This window comes from Cricetulus griseus, chromosome 9 (genome assembly GCF_003668045.3).
Source record: "Cricetulus griseus strain 17A/GY chromosome 9, alternate assembly CriGri-PICRH-1.0, whole genome shotgun sequence".
NCBI lineage: Eukaryota > Metazoa > Chordata > Mammalia > Rodentia > Cricetidae > Cricetulus > Cricetulus griseus.
The window spans coordinates 5501767-5517860 of NC_048602.1; the positions used below are offsets into that span (position 1 = coordinate 5501767).

General features: G+C 53.8%; 3 protein-coding genes across 4 annotated transcripts; 1 reads left to right on the plus strand and 2 right to left on the minus strand.

The window, feature by feature from the left end:
* The first annotated feature begins 480 nt into the window (after nt 1–480).
* Nucleotides 481–1584, plus strand: LOC113837367 (succinate dehydrogenase assembly factor 1, mitochondrial-like). Its single transcript, XM_027431276.2, has one exon. It carries the CDS (start codon nt 570–572, stop codon nt 903–905), a length of 336 nt encoding a protein of 111 aa, XP_027287077.1. The 5' UTR covers nt 481–569; the 3' UTR covers nt 906–1584.
* Nucleotides 1585–3895: 2311 nt separating this feature from the next.
* Nucleotides 3896–9036, minus strand: Syne4 (spectrin repeat containing nuclear envelope family member 4). 2 transcript variants are annotated; one of them, XM_027431280.2, is made up of 9 exons: nt 8899–9036; nt 8153–8454; nt 7874–7997; nt 6588–6731; nt 6198–6392; nt 5873–6121; nt 4948–5022; nt 4201–4259; nt 3896–4115 (listed from the first exon to the last, which is right to left on the minus strand). In XM_027431280.2, the coding sequence occupies exons 2-9, from the start codon at nt 8278–8280 to the stop codon at nt 3938–3940; spliced, it is 1152 nt and encodes a 383-aa protein (XP_027287081.1). In that variant the 5' UTR covers nt 8281–8454; nt 8899–9036; the 3' UTR covers nt 3896–3937. The 2 variants fall into 2 exon arrangements, with proteins under 2 accessions (XP_027287081.1, XP_027287080.1); XM_027431279.2 differs by having other exon boundaries at nt 8153–8451; nt 8899–9032.
* On the minus strand, nt 8921–14492 carry Alkbh6 (alkB homolog 6). Its single transcript, XM_027431282.2, has 7 exons — nt 14419–14492; nt 13907–13985; nt 13345–13413; nt 11460–11520; nt 10975–11126; nt 10658–10774; nt 8921–9329 (listed from the first exon to the last, which is right to left on the minus strand). The coding sequence occupies exons 2-7, from the start codon at nt 13958–13960 to the stop codon at nt 9066–9068; spliced, it is 717 nt and encodes a 238-aa protein (XP_027287083.1). The 5' UTR covers nt 13961–13985; nt 14419–14492; the 3' UTR covers nt 8921–9065.
* Between the last annotated feature and the right edge of the window lie 1602 nt (nt 14493–16094).

A 16094-nucleotide genomic window follows, 5' to 3' on the forward strand; every position in this document is an offset into this window, starting at 1 on the left:
AGCTCTGGCTGTCCTGGAACTCACTCTGCAGACCAGGCTGGTCTCGAACTCAGAGATCCGCCTGCCTCTGCCTCCTGAGTGCTGGGATTAAAGGTGTGCGCCACCAACACCCGGCTATAATACATCTTAAAAAAAAAAAAAAAAAAAAAAAAAAAAGCTGCTGCTTGTCCCTTGCCAGTGTCCTTGTGTCCCTTGGTGACCACAGACTGGAGCCCTCCACTCTCCGTGCTCCCTGGACTCAGGACCGTCTTTTCCTCCGACCCAGCCAGAGTCTGACCGCGGGGGCCGCACCCTCCTCCCTCCCTCAGTTCGAGTCCACACTGGGTGGCGGCTCAAGGACACCAGCGACTCCGCCCCCGCCCGCAACTAAAGCCGCCGTGACGTACGGCCGCGCCCACCAATCGGAGGCGGCGGCGGCGGCACCGGAACCTCGGAGGCGGGACCTCTGGCTGGCGCGGCCGTTGCCTCGCCCTCTAATAACTTCCTGGGACTGTGTGTCGGGCCCGTGCTTCCGGGGCGGGGGTGGCGGGTGGCGGGTGTGCGGCTGCCGCCCGCGACCGGCCACGGTCATGAGTCGGCCCAGCCGGCTGCAGAGGCAGATTCTGAGCCTGTACCGAGAGCTGCTGCGCGCCGGGCGGGGGAAACCGGGCGCCGAGGCGCGGGTGCGGGCCGAGTTCCGGCAGCACGCCGGCCTTCCGCGCTCCGACGTGCTGCGCATCGAGTATCTGTACCGCCGGGGAAAGCGCCAGCTGCAGCTGCTGCGTTCCGGCCACGCCACGGCCATGGGCATCTTCGTGCGCCCGCGGGGCCCGACGGAGGAGGCCGGCGGCGGCACGGCAACCCCGGGCCCAGAGAGTCCCTGCGGAGGCACAGAGGCACGGGAGACGCGATCCGGTGGACGCTGACAAGACCCAGAGAAGGACGGTTCCGGGGATGCACTGACCCAGAGTCCAACAGGGCTGGCTGCACCATGCGCGCTGTGATGCACTGACCCAGAGTCCAACAGAGCTGGCTGCACCATGCGCGCTGTGATGCACTGACCCAGAGTCCAACAGGGCTGGCTGCACCATGCGCGCTGTGATGCACTGACCCAGAGTCCAACAGGGCTGGCTGCACCATGCGCGCTGTGATGCACTGACCCAGAGTCCAACAGGGCTGGCTGCACCATGCGCGCTGTGATGCACTGACCCAAAGTCAAAGAGGGCACAAACCACCACCTCCTCCTCCCCGCGGAGGAATGGGAGCCCAGATGCCTCTCTTGACTTCTGGGAACACACCCACCCCGCCCACTTGCCCCGTGTGGTTTCTAACGCAGAGGAAAGCAGACTGTGACCTGAGCAAGTTTAATAAGATGCCCCGATGAACCGTGAGAGACTCGTAGTTCTGTGTGGAAAACCGTTGTGCCACTCAGATTGAGACAAACCAGGGTGATAACGGGAGGGTTTACAGTAGCTCATCCCCGCTCATCAGCCAAAGACTCCTGGAGAATCCCTCCTGGGTGGTTCTAAGAGGCAGTCCCTACTCCTGTTAGTCTTCCTCGGCATTCTTGTATAAAGGGAATAAAGTGTGAGATGTGCTTACTTCCCTGTCAAGTCTCCTGAGGGGTTTTTGCTTTTTGTTTCTTTTGAGACAGGGTCTTGCCATGATGTAGCCTAGGCTGGTCTCGGCATTGAGCTGCTTCTGCCTCAACCTCTAAACTCTGGGAGTGGAAGCAGGTACTCCCATGCCAAGGGTGGAGAGGCAGGTGGAAACAAAAGGGGGGAATGTGGCCCCACCTGAAGCTTGAGTGACAGAGAAGAGACTATGACACTCTGTGCATATGGCTGTTACCTCAATTTTGTTACCCCTCACCATGGGATGTTAGCTACGTGTTCATCTCTCGACCTCGGTTTTGTTCATCAAGATGATCTCGGTTGGTTTAGTGTTTGTTGTTTTTGAGACGAAGACTCATGTAGCCCAGGCTGGCCTCCATCTAGCCATGTAAGGGATGATGGCCTCCAGCTCCTCCTGCCACTCATTCCAGAACGCCAGGACCACAGGCATGTTTCTGTCACAGCACATCCTGGATTATTGTGTACTTTGTGGTTCTAGGCATGAACCTAGCTAGGGCCTTGTGCTCTGCCAAGCAAGCACTCCAACCACTGAGTTCACCTGCCCTTGGTGCCATGAGCTACATAGAGACACCTTGTCTCAAAAAAAAAAAAAAAAAAGGGGGGGGGGAGGGGTGGCAGAGAGATGGTTCAGTTGACAAAGGAGTTTGGTGCCAACCCTGACAAGCTGAGTTCAAATCCTAGAGACCACACAGTAGAAGATGAGGACTAACAATGACAACTTGTCCTTAGATGTTTACATGCATGTGTGCACACACATAAGTCAATAAAATCAATAAATGTATTTGGAAAGAGACCATAACGACAGGTTCTCTGATACTTCTCAGCTACTGGTTTGTACACATGCTTAATGCAGAGTCTCCTAGAAGTCACTGCTTCCCAGACCCTTACTACCCACTTTGTGCGTTTCCAGTAACCATGTCAATTTCCTTTGAAGACACACTTACACCCTGTATAGCCTCCATGATCCCAGCAGAACTGACTGTGGCCCCTGGTGGGTGGAACACGTAGCCTAAGCCACAGGAACCCTCTTGGGACGTCAGTGTGGAAGTTTAAAGGGAGAGCGATCCTATTAGCTGCTAAATTGATAGGCCAAGCTGGCCACTCGGTTATGGAGGAAAATCGGGGTGGGGTGGGATTTGAGATCTAGTTAAGCCCTAACTAGAATTTCTCAGTTACCCTCACAACTAAACCCCCATTCCCATTCTAGTCAGGGAGGACTTGGCTTCAGTCCCTTGCTCCTGTGTGGCCTCAGCCCTGACTTTGCACCTGGCTACAGTGGGTCTTGCCGGGGGGTTGTGGGAATTCAAGGAGGTGTGTGTTCTGTGTGCAGCTTAGAGACCAACACAGGGAGGAGGGGCTGTGTTCAGTGTGCTTCTGGGGCCAGCACAGGTCTCTGCCTCGTTCTTGTATTTCATTCTGCTCCCACCTCTTCCCCTGTACCTCAGATTTGAGGAGACTAGACTGCAGCCTGGTGTTGTCAAGCACTCAGGAATCTGGACTAGAGATGTGGCCCAGTGGTGGAGCACTTGTCTGACATGTGCCGGGCATTGGGTTTCATTCCCCGCAACGAAGAACAGAAATATTAGCTAGGCCTGTAATCCCAGTCCTCTGGAGGTTTAGGCGGGAGGCCTAGGGGCTCAAAACTGCCCTGGAATATGCAGTAAGACCCTACCAGGGGGAAATATCTCTCAGAAAAGACGGTGTCTCACAGTTCTGAGCTAGTAACAGCAGCCAGCACCCCTCCCTGTGGGATGCGGGAACCTCTCCAGAAAGGATGTGAGCCGCACGGGTGTAGCAGCTCACTCCCAGCACCTGCCTCAGCCTTGCACCTGCCTCTAACTTCCTGTGGCAAGTGCCATCTGTGCTCTTCTTCCTTTCTCCCGAAGCCTCCAGGGACAGGTGTTCACAGGAAGGACAGACAGACAGACTGGAAGTGTTAGGGAGTCGGCCTCCCCAGGAAGAGACCTCACTGGGGAAGGGTGGAAGCCTAGAACAAGTTTGAGTGTCCTCCACATGGGATCCCAGCCGTTTGGTACTCTGGGTACCGATAGCACTGCCTGCTTTCTCCCTTTCCGGAACCATGTCCCCATTCTCCTACACTTTGTCAGCTCTTAAATCAACAACTTGGGCTTTAATGTGTTTGCATTACAATCTGGGGAACCCCCTACTAAGGTAGGCTCCTTCAGTTCTGTGTTCTGCCCTCAGACACAAGGGTAGAGAAGGGGCCATCAAAACATATCCAGACTGTTCCCAAGTTCCCAAGCACTCGATATTCTCAGACATCTTTGGAAAGCAACCATTTAATACACGTCTGGGCCGTGGACTCAGATTGGAGGGAGGCCATTGACGTAGCTGAGTACCAGATAGGGCGTCCTGGCCAGCCGGGCATGAGAACAGCAGCGGACCCCTGACAAGGGCAGCAACAGTGTGGCACCCACCAGAAGGAAGAAGAGAAGGAGAAGAAAGAGGGTCAGGGGCCGTCTGGATGCGGAAGCAGGGGCCCTGAGAAGAGACAGGGAGTGTTATCAACAAGGGTGGGATGCCACCATTATCCCTCTGGCCACACACACCCTAGCCCCTTTCTCACCCATGATCCACCTCCAGCATCACATCTGATGGGCTTGGAGATGCTTGTCTCTTCTTGTCCTGAAGGTAGACAGACACTTAAGTGGGGACATGCTCTCTCTACTCTAAACCCACAGGGCTAGCCTTATTTTTTCCTCCTTTCCAGGCACCCTGAATCTCACATGAACTTTTATTGTGGTGGGTGTCTGTACCTGTCCTTCATGCATCCATTGCCCTTGTCCTGATAACACTGATGGGATGGCGTGTGACTGTGTGGGTGGCTCTACACTCAGACCTTCAGGGTTACCTTAAGCTGATTTCCACTTTCCCCTCTTCCGTGATGGGGCATGTGACTCAGACCTGGCCAATCACAGCACACTAACTAGTTCAGGGTGCAGCCTATGACCCAAGCTGGGCAGGTGAAGTCAGGCCCAAGACTTTGGCTAGGAGGTCAGAGGTCATAGGGGTAGGTTAGTAAAGCAGAGGAAAGGGACTGGAGCTGGAAAGAACACCAAGAAACAGAGATTGAGCCCTAATACATTTTAGGTCCTGCATCCATGGCGTGTGTGGGTGTGAGCGTGCGTGCGTGCGTGGCAGTCAATATGGGTTGGGTCTCTTTTACTTGTCATCAACATTCCCTGAAATCATTGTGTGTGTGTGTGTGTGTCTGTGTGTCTGTGTGTCTGTGTGTCTGTGTGTCTGTGTGGCAGTCAATATGGGTTGGGTGTCTTTCACTTGCCATCAATACCCCCTAGTGCTCCTAGCTCACCTGAGGCTTCCTGAGGCGCCTTCGATGGTGAGCCGCTAAATGTTTCCGGTGGCTGAGCCCCAATGTGAGCAGATCCTGTGGGAAGAGAAAAGTTCGTAGTTCTTGGAAGACCAGTAGCATGATTATGGAAGGGTCTGGAAGGAGGTGCCACAGAGATTAAGCAAGTACACACAGATCTCATGGCAGAGACAGAGGGGGGAAGAGCCAAAGAAACCAAGAGGAAAGAAACTTTATTTATTCATCCACTCAACAAATATTTAATGAGTGTCTATTACACACCAGGCACAACTCTAGGAGACATGGTGAGGACGGAAACCGGCAAAATTCTGGTCCCTGTGGAGCTTAACATTCTACCCAGAGAGGTCAAAAATTAACAAGTAAATGTATCGTACCAAGTAAGGAATATCATGAAATACCGATTGGAAATGCTAAGTTGGGTCCCAGCAGCTCTCTGGAGAGGAGGCATGTAAGGAGGCGGGGCTGAAATGGGAGAGGGGGGCCGGGCATGCCCCCGAGGGCTTAGGTGGGAGTGAGGGTGGTGTGTTTAGAGGAGGGGTCAGGATTGTGTCTGCAGCACAGGGAAGAGCAGAATGACAGGGCAAAGAGGAAGGAGGGCAAATGGGTTCATGGAGACAAGGAGAGACAGAGAGCACAGGAGAACCATGGTGACATTTAGGCATGTCAGTGTATGCCATAATCCCAGCACTTAACAGACTAAGGTATGATAATTGTGAGTTCAAGGTCAGACTGCACTGCATAGCTTGAATCCGTCAGAGAGAGAGACAGACAGACAGACAGACAGAGAGGCTTAGAGTGGGAGACAGAACCAAGTCCTTGAAAGGGAAGGCCATGCTAGAAGGGGCAGAGAGGTACCCAGCCTATGGTGCCCAGCCAAGTGGGGGCCTTTGAGGGGGACTGATCTCACCTCAAGGCCCTGTCCGCTGCCCTGGGGTTCCCTGTAGCCACACAGCTCACAGGGAACTCCTGGTCTCCGAGATATCTTTTGCCCTGAGGGCCCAAGATCCCCAACATCCCCTGCTGGGTCCCATTCCAACTCTGCCGGAGTCAGGGAGGTACTAGGTGCCCAGGGCCCCCAGATTCCACCAGGTGCTGGCCCGTCTGAGTCTCCCTCAACTTCCAAGTTCTGGTCCAGGAGGTTGGCCTTCTCAAGCACCTGGAGCAGAGGACAGAGGTCATGGGAGTTGGGGGGGATTAGAGCCTGGCTTGGGGACTACGAGGGCAGGCCCTACCAGGCTATAGCTGATCAGCTGTGCCTGCAGCTGCCAGAGCCGTTGGAAGATGGTGTCTCGGTGGGCTCCCAGGGCCCTCAGGACCTGCTCCAGAGATGCCCAGGCCCTGGGCTCACTCCTCTCCGCCAACCCCTCACCAAATGCCAGCAATGCATCCACACGCTCGGCTGCCCCTCGTAGCTCTGCCTGTAGGGCCTGAGACACATGGTTAGACACTCTCACACACATGACAGTGACACCAGACCCCCCAAACCTGGAGTTACTTCCTCCTCCTCCATGTCCTATGCAGAAGTCGGAATATGTACTAAAACCACTTTCCACCCCAGGAAGCTTGCACCCATGCCTAGGATTCTGCCTTCTCTCCCATATCCTGGTTCTCCCCCTGCCCACCTGCAGCTGGACAATCCTGCTGTAGGCCAGTGTCCAAGAGCCAAGGCCTTGTTCCAGGTCCTGTAGCTGGAAGCTCAACCCCAACAGACAAAGATGTAGGCTGTCCTGCTCGGTTTCTAGTACTTCCAGGCCAGAAACAGAACGCTGGAAATGACAGAAAGCCAAATCAGGGTCAGTGGGCCAACACTATACCCTACTCCCATGCAGGCTGCTGCCTTGTGGGTGCTTCTCTGAACCAATGCCATCGCCACTGCAACACTGGGCCTGCTCCCACCTGGCAGCCTTCTACCCTAAGGTTGGAGACATCTAATTCAAGGTCTTCAGGTTCTTGAGCCTCAGAGAAACCTCTTTATATGGGTCTAAACTGGGAGGGGTAATGGAGCAGAGTACCCACCCCTCCCAGGGAATGGGGCTGTACTAAGGCCATTAATGAAATTATGATTTCCTACTTGGTAAAATACTGAAATACATCCAGCTTGGAAACGGAGATACATACTGAAAACCCCAGCTCTCTGATACAAGACAATTGAAGGTTCAAGGCCAGCCTGAGCTACATAGTGAGAGCCTGTCTCAAATAAGGAGGTGGGGGAAACTGGCTCATTGGATGAGGTGTTTTCTGTCAAGAAAGGGTGATGACCTAAGTTTGGATTCTCAGCACACAAAGAACCAAGCATGTGGCACCACTCAAATGCCAGTACAGGAGAGGTGGAGGCAGGCAGGTCCCTGTGGCCGGCCAGCTTAGCCAAATCAGTGAGCTCCAGGTTCAGTGAGAGACCCTGTCCCTAAAACACACGGTGGAGAGTGACTGACAGTGACCCTTGGCCTGCACATATATGTGCACCTGCCCACTTTTATGCACACACACAATGAATACACAAAAATGTAAAATAGGGCTGGAGAGATGGCTCAGAGGTTAAGAGCACTGACTGCTCATCCAGAGGTCCTGAGTTCAATTCAATCCCCAGCACCCACATGGTGGCTCACAACCATCTGTAATGACATCTGGTGCCCTCTTCTGGTGTGCAGATATGCATGGAAGCGGAATATTATATACATAATAAATAAACAAAATCTTTAAAAAAATGTAAAATAATTAAAATGTTTCTACGCTAATAGGCAAAAAAATATCCTCACAGTGTCCCTTCCTCCAGAGACACCCAACACCTCCTCGGAACCATCGTATCATTCCTGGAGCAAGAGGCAGATTCTAGGGGACAGAGAGCAAGGGGGGGGGGGGGCGGGACACTGGAACAAAGGGTGTGGTCAGCTCACCTCCCAGCGCTTACCCCATCTCGATGCCCATGGGAAGAGCCCAGGGGTAGTCTTGGGGGGCTGGTGGCAGGCTCAGCGTCCTTCAGTTCACCTGTGACATGCTCAGGAGGGCCCAAGGAGGCCTGGGCCTGCTCTGACCTAAAGGTAAGGCATGTTAACCGGGCCCTGGATGAGTCACTGGGCCTCCTTTCCCACCAAATCCCATGCCCAGTTTTCTCCATGGTGGTCACTCCACACAGGGCCCTCCCCACTCTCCCCTCCCTAGGAACCAGGTATCAAGCCCCAATCCCCACCTGCTTGTCTCCTCTGCAGGCACAGGGCAGATGGTGTGTCCAGCAACGTCCGGCTCCTTGAGAGCGCCCAGGGGACGGGTGAGGGGCTCTGAGGGAAATCCATGGCCAAGAGGTGGGGACAGGGCCATGTGGACTTGGGGACAGTCAGGTGAGGACGTCCGGTCAGAGTCTTTCTCAGTCAGTCAGTCCCCCATGCATCCTCAGCAGTGCGAATCCAAGCCTGAGGCTACTGAGAGGCCCAGCGGGCAGCCTGGCTCCACCCCTTCCAGGAGGAACCTGGACCCAAGAAACCTGATGCCCTGCTGAGGTAGAGAGGCACTTAACTCCTTCCTTCCCAGCAGAAGAACCTACACCACCCCAAATCACCAAGGGGCTTTGAGAAAGAAAACTCCACCCATCCCCTCAAACCCAGCATCCTGGCACCTTCAGGGACCCATGTATCTGAACACCAGGGTCCATCTCATTGTCCAAGCAACTGGTAGCTGAAGCCTGTCATCTCAGACAGGCTCTAGCTACCAGGACAGCCTTGGCAATTTATGGCTACCCTGTCTCAAAAAACTAAAACATGAAATTGTTGCCCCAAGCTATATATATATATATATATATATATATATATATATATATATATATATATATATATATACTCTATATAAACAGCATTCGCCTAGCATCCAAGAAGCTCAGGGTTCCATCCCCGGTATTGAAGAGGGGGTGGGGAGAAAGGAAACCACAGCATATGTTCCCACCTAGCATAAAATCCAAAACAAGTAAAGGTATTTTCGGTTTATTTGGAATGGCATCTCCTCCATGGTTTCCACAGTTACTGGAAAAAAAAATAAATAACTCTGGGCAGCCACCTCTTCCCTAGGGTTGGTTCTAAGGACACAGAGTGGGCAGGACTTGGGTCCTTGGGTCACTTGCTCAGCAGGAGGCTGGCGCGCAGCACGCGGGGCACCCGGCGAATGGTCAGGGAGACTCGGGTGCCGCGCACCAGGTGGGCTCCGGGCAGCGCCGACTGGCACGCAGCTGCATTGGGTGGCAGCGAGGTGGCGTCCAGCTCATCCACAAGGGTGGCTGCGATGCCGTGGAGCAGGTGCGTGTAAGCTGTACCGCGGAGCACCAGCAGGCTGCGCGGCTCCACCAGCAGCGAGGTGATGGGTTGTGGAGGCGGCCGGGGCTGCATCCGGGAGTTTGAAAAAAAAAAAAAAAAAAAATCAGTCAACAGTTAGTCAGGGGACAAGGGTCAGCAAGTCCCCGGGGAGCGGGGGGGGGGGGGAGCTCTGGTGGCTGAGGAGTGGCAATCTAACAGGTTGTGGGAACAAGGCTATTGGGAAGGGAAGTCCTGTGTCTGTGTGCGTCCAGTCCTTGGGGAGGCAGGACCTGCGCTGCAGATGAAGACATCAAGGGTCACTACACTGTGGGGACTTCGGCTGGCACCTGAGAGGCTGGGACAGAACCGGGCAGTCTCAGGGATCCACGCAGATCTAACCGGGAGTGTCTGCTGGGGCCAGGCTCTGACAGAGGTTGTTAAAGAACTGGTACCGGAGCTTGGGGGAGCATGTAGGGTTCAAGGGAGGCTTTAGTCAGGCATGGCATTGCAGGGGGGGGGGGGGTCTGTCTTGGTGGAAGGGGTGAAAAGAGGGAGATGCAGGGAGGGAGGCTAAGAGATATCAGGCCTGGGCGTCCGGGCGGAGGCGGTGAACACTGGGCTACCAAGAATGCAGGACTTAAGAGCTAAAGATAAGAAGAGTGGTAGGTATCCCCAACAGTCACGGGGTGATGAATTAAGGAGAGTCTGGGGGCGGGGTCACAGAGCATATGACTAGAGTGGCAGGACACCGATGTTGAGGTGCCCTGTACATAATATATAGTATATTGGAGCCAGGAATGTGGGTACATGCCTGTAACCCTAGCACTTGGGAGATGGGACACGAGGATGGCAAACGTGAGGCCATCTGGGCTACATAAACCTTGTCTCAGCCGGGTGTTGGTGGCACACGCCTTTAATCCCAGCACTCGGGAGGCAGAGGCGGGCGGATCTCTGTGAGTTCGAGACCAGCCTGGTCTACAAGAGCTAGTTCCAGGACAGCCTCCAAAGCCACAGGGAAACCCTGTCTCGAAAAAAAACCAAATAAATAAATAAATAAATAAATAAATAAATAAATAAATAAACAGTAATAATTTTTAAAAGTTTGTTGGCACTCTGCGTTGAGCTCAAACGGTCTGTGGGACTGTCACAGTCATCTGTTATCCTCAGGCATCCAATACCTCAGGGATGTATTGGGTATCTGTGGAGGTCGTGGCAGCTAGAGCTCCACACAGGCACACTGGCTGGGTATGGGCTGGCTGTCTGGGAGAAAGTAGGGCCACCCAACCAGGGACGGAAGAACCTGTCTGGGTCTCGGGCGTACTCTGGAGACGGGTAGAATCGGACTGTCCTGGAGTATGTGGGATGTTAGATGCTGGGATGCCCTCAAGTGTTTGGGGCGTTATCTGAGGACCCACCTGTTCTATAGGGGCATCGTCCTCTGGCTGTCGAGGCTCATAGAAATCAAGGACCGTGTGGGAGCCCAGGCTGATGGTGCTGACAGTTGGGTAGTACAGTGGTCCATCTTCATGAGGCTGGGGAGGAAACGGGCACCAGGGCTGGACAGGGCGGGAGCCGGAGTGGGGTTCCCAAGCTGGGATAGGGAGGGGGTGTGTAGCGGCTCAATGAGGGTAGGCAAACCTAATGGTTACCCTTCCTCTTAACGATCCGGAGATCCATCCGGGGGGAGGTAGTGGTCGCTGAGGGAACTGAGGTGAGGTAATGGTGTGATTACCATGATGCCCTCCCCAGGCAGATACTGGTTCACAAGGACATGGTTAGCTGGGAGACCACCAAAAAGGCTGAGGTCTGACACTTTGTCCACGTAGCGCTGAAGCCATGGCGGAAGTCGCTCGGGAACCATGCCCCGGGGATGGGGGAGCCCACCTGGAGAGTGCAATGGAGGCTTGAATGCATCCAATCATGCAAGGAGTCTCGGCATCTGGTACCCACATTAGGGATATTCCCAATGGCTGGGAGCGTCTCTGCCCACTGAGTTCTGGAGACTGCCACTGGATTTTTCTCAAGTTTTCTTCACAGCGCCTCGCCCTCGGAAATACTCCCGACCCCTCAGTAAACCCTAATCCCTTAAAACCACCACCAAACCCTGAATCCTCCTGGCTCTGGGACCCCTGGAGTCCTTGGAGATGGCCCTACATATATGGAAACCATTGGACCTGAGCCCTTCCCAGGCCACACTCCCTAGCTAAGAACACTTACCCCAGTTCTGTAGCTTCCTCCCAGACAGCTGGGTCCACTTTGGCTTTGGGGCATTAAAAACCTAGGAGGGGGGAATAGGTTTTCAGGATTTCCCCAAGCATACTGATACGAGGGCCTCCACGTGGGGTGGAAACAGACTGTCTAGAGTTTGTTTGGAGGTCCCAGTTGGGGCCTATTCATAGAGCAGCTATTCCTATAACCCTGACTGAAGAATGGTCCTCCTCTATCAAGGAAGGTGGCTCTATCAAGAGTTCATCTCCGACACGGATACTCACAAAGACATGGGGAAGCCCAGGAACTGGGCTAGCCAGCCAATCAGCTGAGTCAATCTTGGAAGTCAAATGGTAAGAGATGTTCTATCCAGATTGCACCCACAGCTGGAAATCAAAGTCTTCTCTGGTATGGTGTGTTCCCAGATTTTTTTTTTTTTTTTGATAGGGTCTCATGTATCCCAGACTGGCCTCGAAATCCCTACATAACTAAGCATCACCTTGAATTCCTGACTCTCCTACAACCGCCATCCCAGTGCTGGCATTACAGGCATGTGCCACCACACCCAACTTGGGATCTCACAACACAGGGAGAATAAGCTCTGAAACTTTCTTGTTCCCAAGGCTCTGGGGTGGCGCTGGGCTGGCTAGTCCTGTCAGGAATGTGATCTCAGTAACACCCTTGCTTTAAAGGTTAGCCTGGGCTATCTCAGTATGGAGAATGTGGGCTTCATAACTGAGTCCTTGGGCTGGTGGAGGTGTGCCTCAGTGGTAGAGTGCCCTGCACGCAATGCCCAGATCGCACACCACCCCCAGCAGGAACACACACATATGCACATGTGTGCACGCACACACACACGCGCACGCACACGCACACACGCACACGCACACGCACGCCATACACCAACGAACTCATCATCCTTCCTAAGAATACATTTGGCTTTTCCTAAGCCTCTAGGAAAGTTCTCTCTTGTTTATTTGTTTGCTTTGTTTCGTTTCAAACAAGAGCTCACTAGACAGGGCTGGAGAGATGGCTCAGTGGTTAAGAGCACTAGCTGCTCTTGCAGAGACCCAGGTTCACTTCCTGGCACCCACATGGTGGCTCACAACCATCGGTAACCCCAGTTCCAGGGAATCAACATGTCTTCTAGTTTCCTCGGGCACTGTACAGAGGTCATGCACATGCATACACGCAGATAAAACACTCATACATATGAAAACTTCTTAAAAGATCTAAAAAAAAAAAAAAAAAAAAACCAGAAGTTTCGCTGGACATTAGTGGCGCACGCCTTTAATCCCAGTACTGGGAGGCATAGGCAGGTGAATCTCTGTGAGTTCGAGGCCAGCTTGGTCTGCAAAGCAAGTTCCAGGATAGGCTCCAAAGCTACACAGAGAAACCCTGTCTCAAAAAAACAAACCAACAAAAGAGTCCTGAAAAAAATTTGAGATCCTCCTGCCTCAACCTCCCTCATGCTGGGATTACAATCTGTCACTACAGGCTGTTACAAGGCATCACTACACCTGGCTGAGAACACTCTTTCAGACGGACCTAGCAATGGCTGAAAGAGAGATAGAAGCACGAGGGTGAGATGGGTTGTGGCGGCGCACGCCTTTAATCCCAGCACTGGGGAGGCAGAGGCAGACGGATCTCTGTGAGTTCGAGACCAACCTGGTCTACAAGAGCTAGTTCCAGGACAGCCTCCAAAAGCCACAGAGAAACCCTGTCTCGAAAAACCGAAACAAAAAACAAAAAAACAAAAAACCACGAGGGTGCCAAGGCGCTCTCCTTGCCAGCGTTTTCACAGAGCTGCCAGGCTCTCATACCTGGCGGGGCTGAGTTCTCAAGAGGATAATGGCAAGAGGGGAAAGATGGGTGGGACGGGCGCTGGGGTCACCTGTCGAAGCAAATAGTCCTCCTCTTCCTTGGAGATGAAGTCAGGGACGTAGTAGATTAGAGGTGGGGCCTATAACGGAAAGACTGACCTTAGCACCGGGGCCTCAACCTGTGGGGTCTTGACCCCTTTGGGGTTGAATGACCCTTTCCCAGTCATCACCAAAGGCCGTAGGAAAACACGGGTATTTACATTACGATTCACACCAGTAGCAAAAGGACAGTGATGAAGTAGCAATGAAATGATTTTATGGTTGGGGTCACCACAACATGAGGAACTGTATTCAAGGGCCACAGCGTTAGGGCGTGGCGCTTTGCCTAACACGACCCTATCATGACTGAGCACCCTTTCTTTTTCGGAGAGGGACTTGGAAATGGCCTCAGAAGGGCCGGGACCTCAGTTCAGGGAGCCTACGACCTTAGGGGCTGGAGATGGGCCTAGGGCTGGACTCTGAAGAGAGATGGGGCGGTCCCAACCAACAGACACAGGGGTCAGTCTGTCACTCCACCCCCACCTCACACCCTCTGTCCCCACGTTTGTCCTCTACACCCCCAGGCCTGACAACCTTCTCCACCCTGAATGGCTCCAGTGCTGGGACCCTGGCGTCCTGCTCCTCCATGGATACCAACTCCTTGTGCGCTGTCCTGTAGGGAGGGGTGGACACCCTTAAGTCCCTAAGCCTCCCATCTTCAGCTGCGACCAGCCTTCAGAGGCTAGACCCCCAGGGAGTGCCCAGTTTCTCAAAAGCCACCCAACGAGCACTGCCCCCGGGTCCCAGGCCTGCTATCAGCAGTCAGCACACTCCTTCCTCCAAGGATACACGCATCTTCCCAAGCCACATAGAGAAAGCATTCTGAGCCCACACAGCAGCCTTTCTCGAAGGCTCCACACGGGGCCCCGGGACTCTGCAACCGTGAGCACAGGTACCCCGGGGCCTGAAGACCCTCCTCTCATCTCAGCCCCTGCAGACCTCCCATTCTGAGCATCTCTGCTCCCCTAATCTGAGCTGAGAAAGACTTGCCAACTTGTCCGGGCCTCCTCCGGCACCACCCCCCAAAACCAAAACCAAAACCTGACCGTCCACAACGTCTCCTCCAATTTCCAGATTCAACACCCTCATGCTCGCCCGCCCCCCAGCCACTTCCGCCCCATATGGCTGACGCAGGAGGTTTTAGACCACTGAGCACATTCAAAGAGCCCGCAGCCAATCAACGCTCTCCCTCGCATCTGCCATGCTCGCCCAGGGGTAGGCTGCGTGCTGCGCTCAGGGACGGAACTCCGTCTGCTTTCTACCAATCAGGACTCCGGAGTTAACAGACGCGCACAGCCCGACTGGTGGAAATGGGAGACGCCAGGGAAGGAAACCGGAGCGCTTCTGCAGGTCAAGCTGTCGCTCGTGCGCGGTTGACGCCGGGAAACGACGTTAAAGAAAGGCCTTCTTCCCCCCTCCTTACCCTGCAAGGGCACAGGGCAGTCAACCCCCAGTGACCGGACACACGAAGGCCATAGAAACGTCTTTATTGAAGAGGACAGGAGTCATGCTGAGTTTGGGGGCATGCAGTGAAGGGGGGCAGTCGTGAGCTGTCCTTGGTGATCAGGGCCCCAGGTCTGCTCTGGACCCACGGGGCCTTCAGCTTCTCCCTCAGGCTGTTGGTCTGGCCCAGGTGCTGTGAGGTCCTTTGGGGCCAGCGACTTAAGATTTAGTGTCTTGGACCTGTGACCAAAAGGTGGATTGAAATGAGGGACTCCAAGACCTGGGGCCCTGCACAAATTAGAAATCAGAGATTTGGGACTTGGGGGTTCCCTTGAGCCTGGGGCCCGTGGAATTTGGAGTTTGGGAGATCAGAAGATCCATGAACTAAGGGCATTGGAGTCCTCTATTCTTGTTCCAAGGGTGGGACTTCCTGTTTGGGGTCTCCTGGCGCCTGGGAGTCAGGTTTGAGATGTCCTGGTAAGCCTGGGATGTTCTCCTAGCAACAGGTTCCTTCCTCCCCGTCCTAAGGACCTCGTGGTTGTGGGTTTCCTGAGAGTTTGGGGTTGGGGTCTTAAATTTGGGATTCCCTGGGGATTTGGAGATTCCGTGACTTGGGTAGGGGGAGTCCTGGGAATTAGAAATTTGGGGTTTTCTAGGGATTGTAGGATTTGGAGGCATTGGGGATATATATATATATTCTCTGGAACTTGAACTCCCTGGAGTTCTAAAATGGGGGTCTCCAAATTTTGGGATTCCCCCAAAGGGGAAAGTTATTACTTTTAAAAAATAGAGAATTTTCTGGGAGCCTTGGCCAGCACAGGGACTGTGGGCCATGTGGGGTGGGCTTCATACAAGGCACTGGGGGTTTCTCAAGGGTGCAGAGGGCAGGAAGACTTGGTGTCCTGTAATTCATGCTTCCAGGACTGTTTTGGTGTTTGTAAATTGGGGGTGACTGGGCTGGTTAAGTGGGTGTCATCTTCAGGGGTGAGAACAGGGTCTTAGTGAATGGAGGGAGCCTCTGATACGGATTTGGGCAGATAAGGGATTTCGGGTGACCTTGGGGTCACGACATCTTGAGGAAACTGATGTTAAATGGAGATAGTGGTGTGGTTGGCTATTCTGGAGGTATGACCTATGCTTAAGGAGAGTGGGGAGGGGAGGGGTCTTCATCCGTGGGACTCTGATCCACTGGTGAGTAACTCAAGAATGTCCTGCTGTGTGGAGGGCCAGCATCACTTGGGTGATGTGGAAGTCTGTTTATTGGAAATCTGCTCTGAGG

What these genes read in the sequence shown, in the direction of transcription:
- LOC113837367 (XM_027431276.2), top strand. Translation starts at nt 570, where the DNA reads ATGAGTCGGCCCAGCCGGCTGCAGAGGCAGATTCTGAGCCTGTACCGA.
- Syne4 (XM_027431280.2), bottom strand. Translation starts at nt 8,280, where the DNA reads ATGGCCCTGTCCCCACCTCTTGGCCATGGATTTCCCTCAGAGCCCCTC. An exon ending in GCAGCGGACAGGGCCTTGAG is followed by an intron (nt 5,023 to 5,872) that starts GTGAGATCAGTC and finishes CTCTTCCCACAG; the next exon opens with GATCTGCTCACATTGGGGCT. An exon ending in GGCGCCTCAGGAAGCCTCAG is followed by an intron (nt 4,260 to 4,947) that starts GTGAGCTAGGAG and finishes GTCTACCTTCAG; the next exon opens with GACAAGAAGAGACAAGCATC.
- Alkbh6 (XM_027431282.2), bottom strand. Translation starts at nt 13,960, where the DNA reads ATGGAGGAGCAGGACGCCAGGGTCCCAGCACTGGAGCCATTCAGGGTG. An exon ending in GAGGAAGCTACAGAACTGGG is followed by an intron (nt 11,127 to 11,459) that starts GTAAGTGTTCTT and finishes TGCACTCTCCAG; the next exon opens with GTGGGCTCCCCCATCCCCGG. An exon ending in TGCCTGGGGAGGGCATCATG is followed by an intron (nt 10,775 to 10,974) that starts GTAATCACACCA and finishes TTTCCTCCCCAG; the next exon opens with CCTCATGAAGATGGACCACT.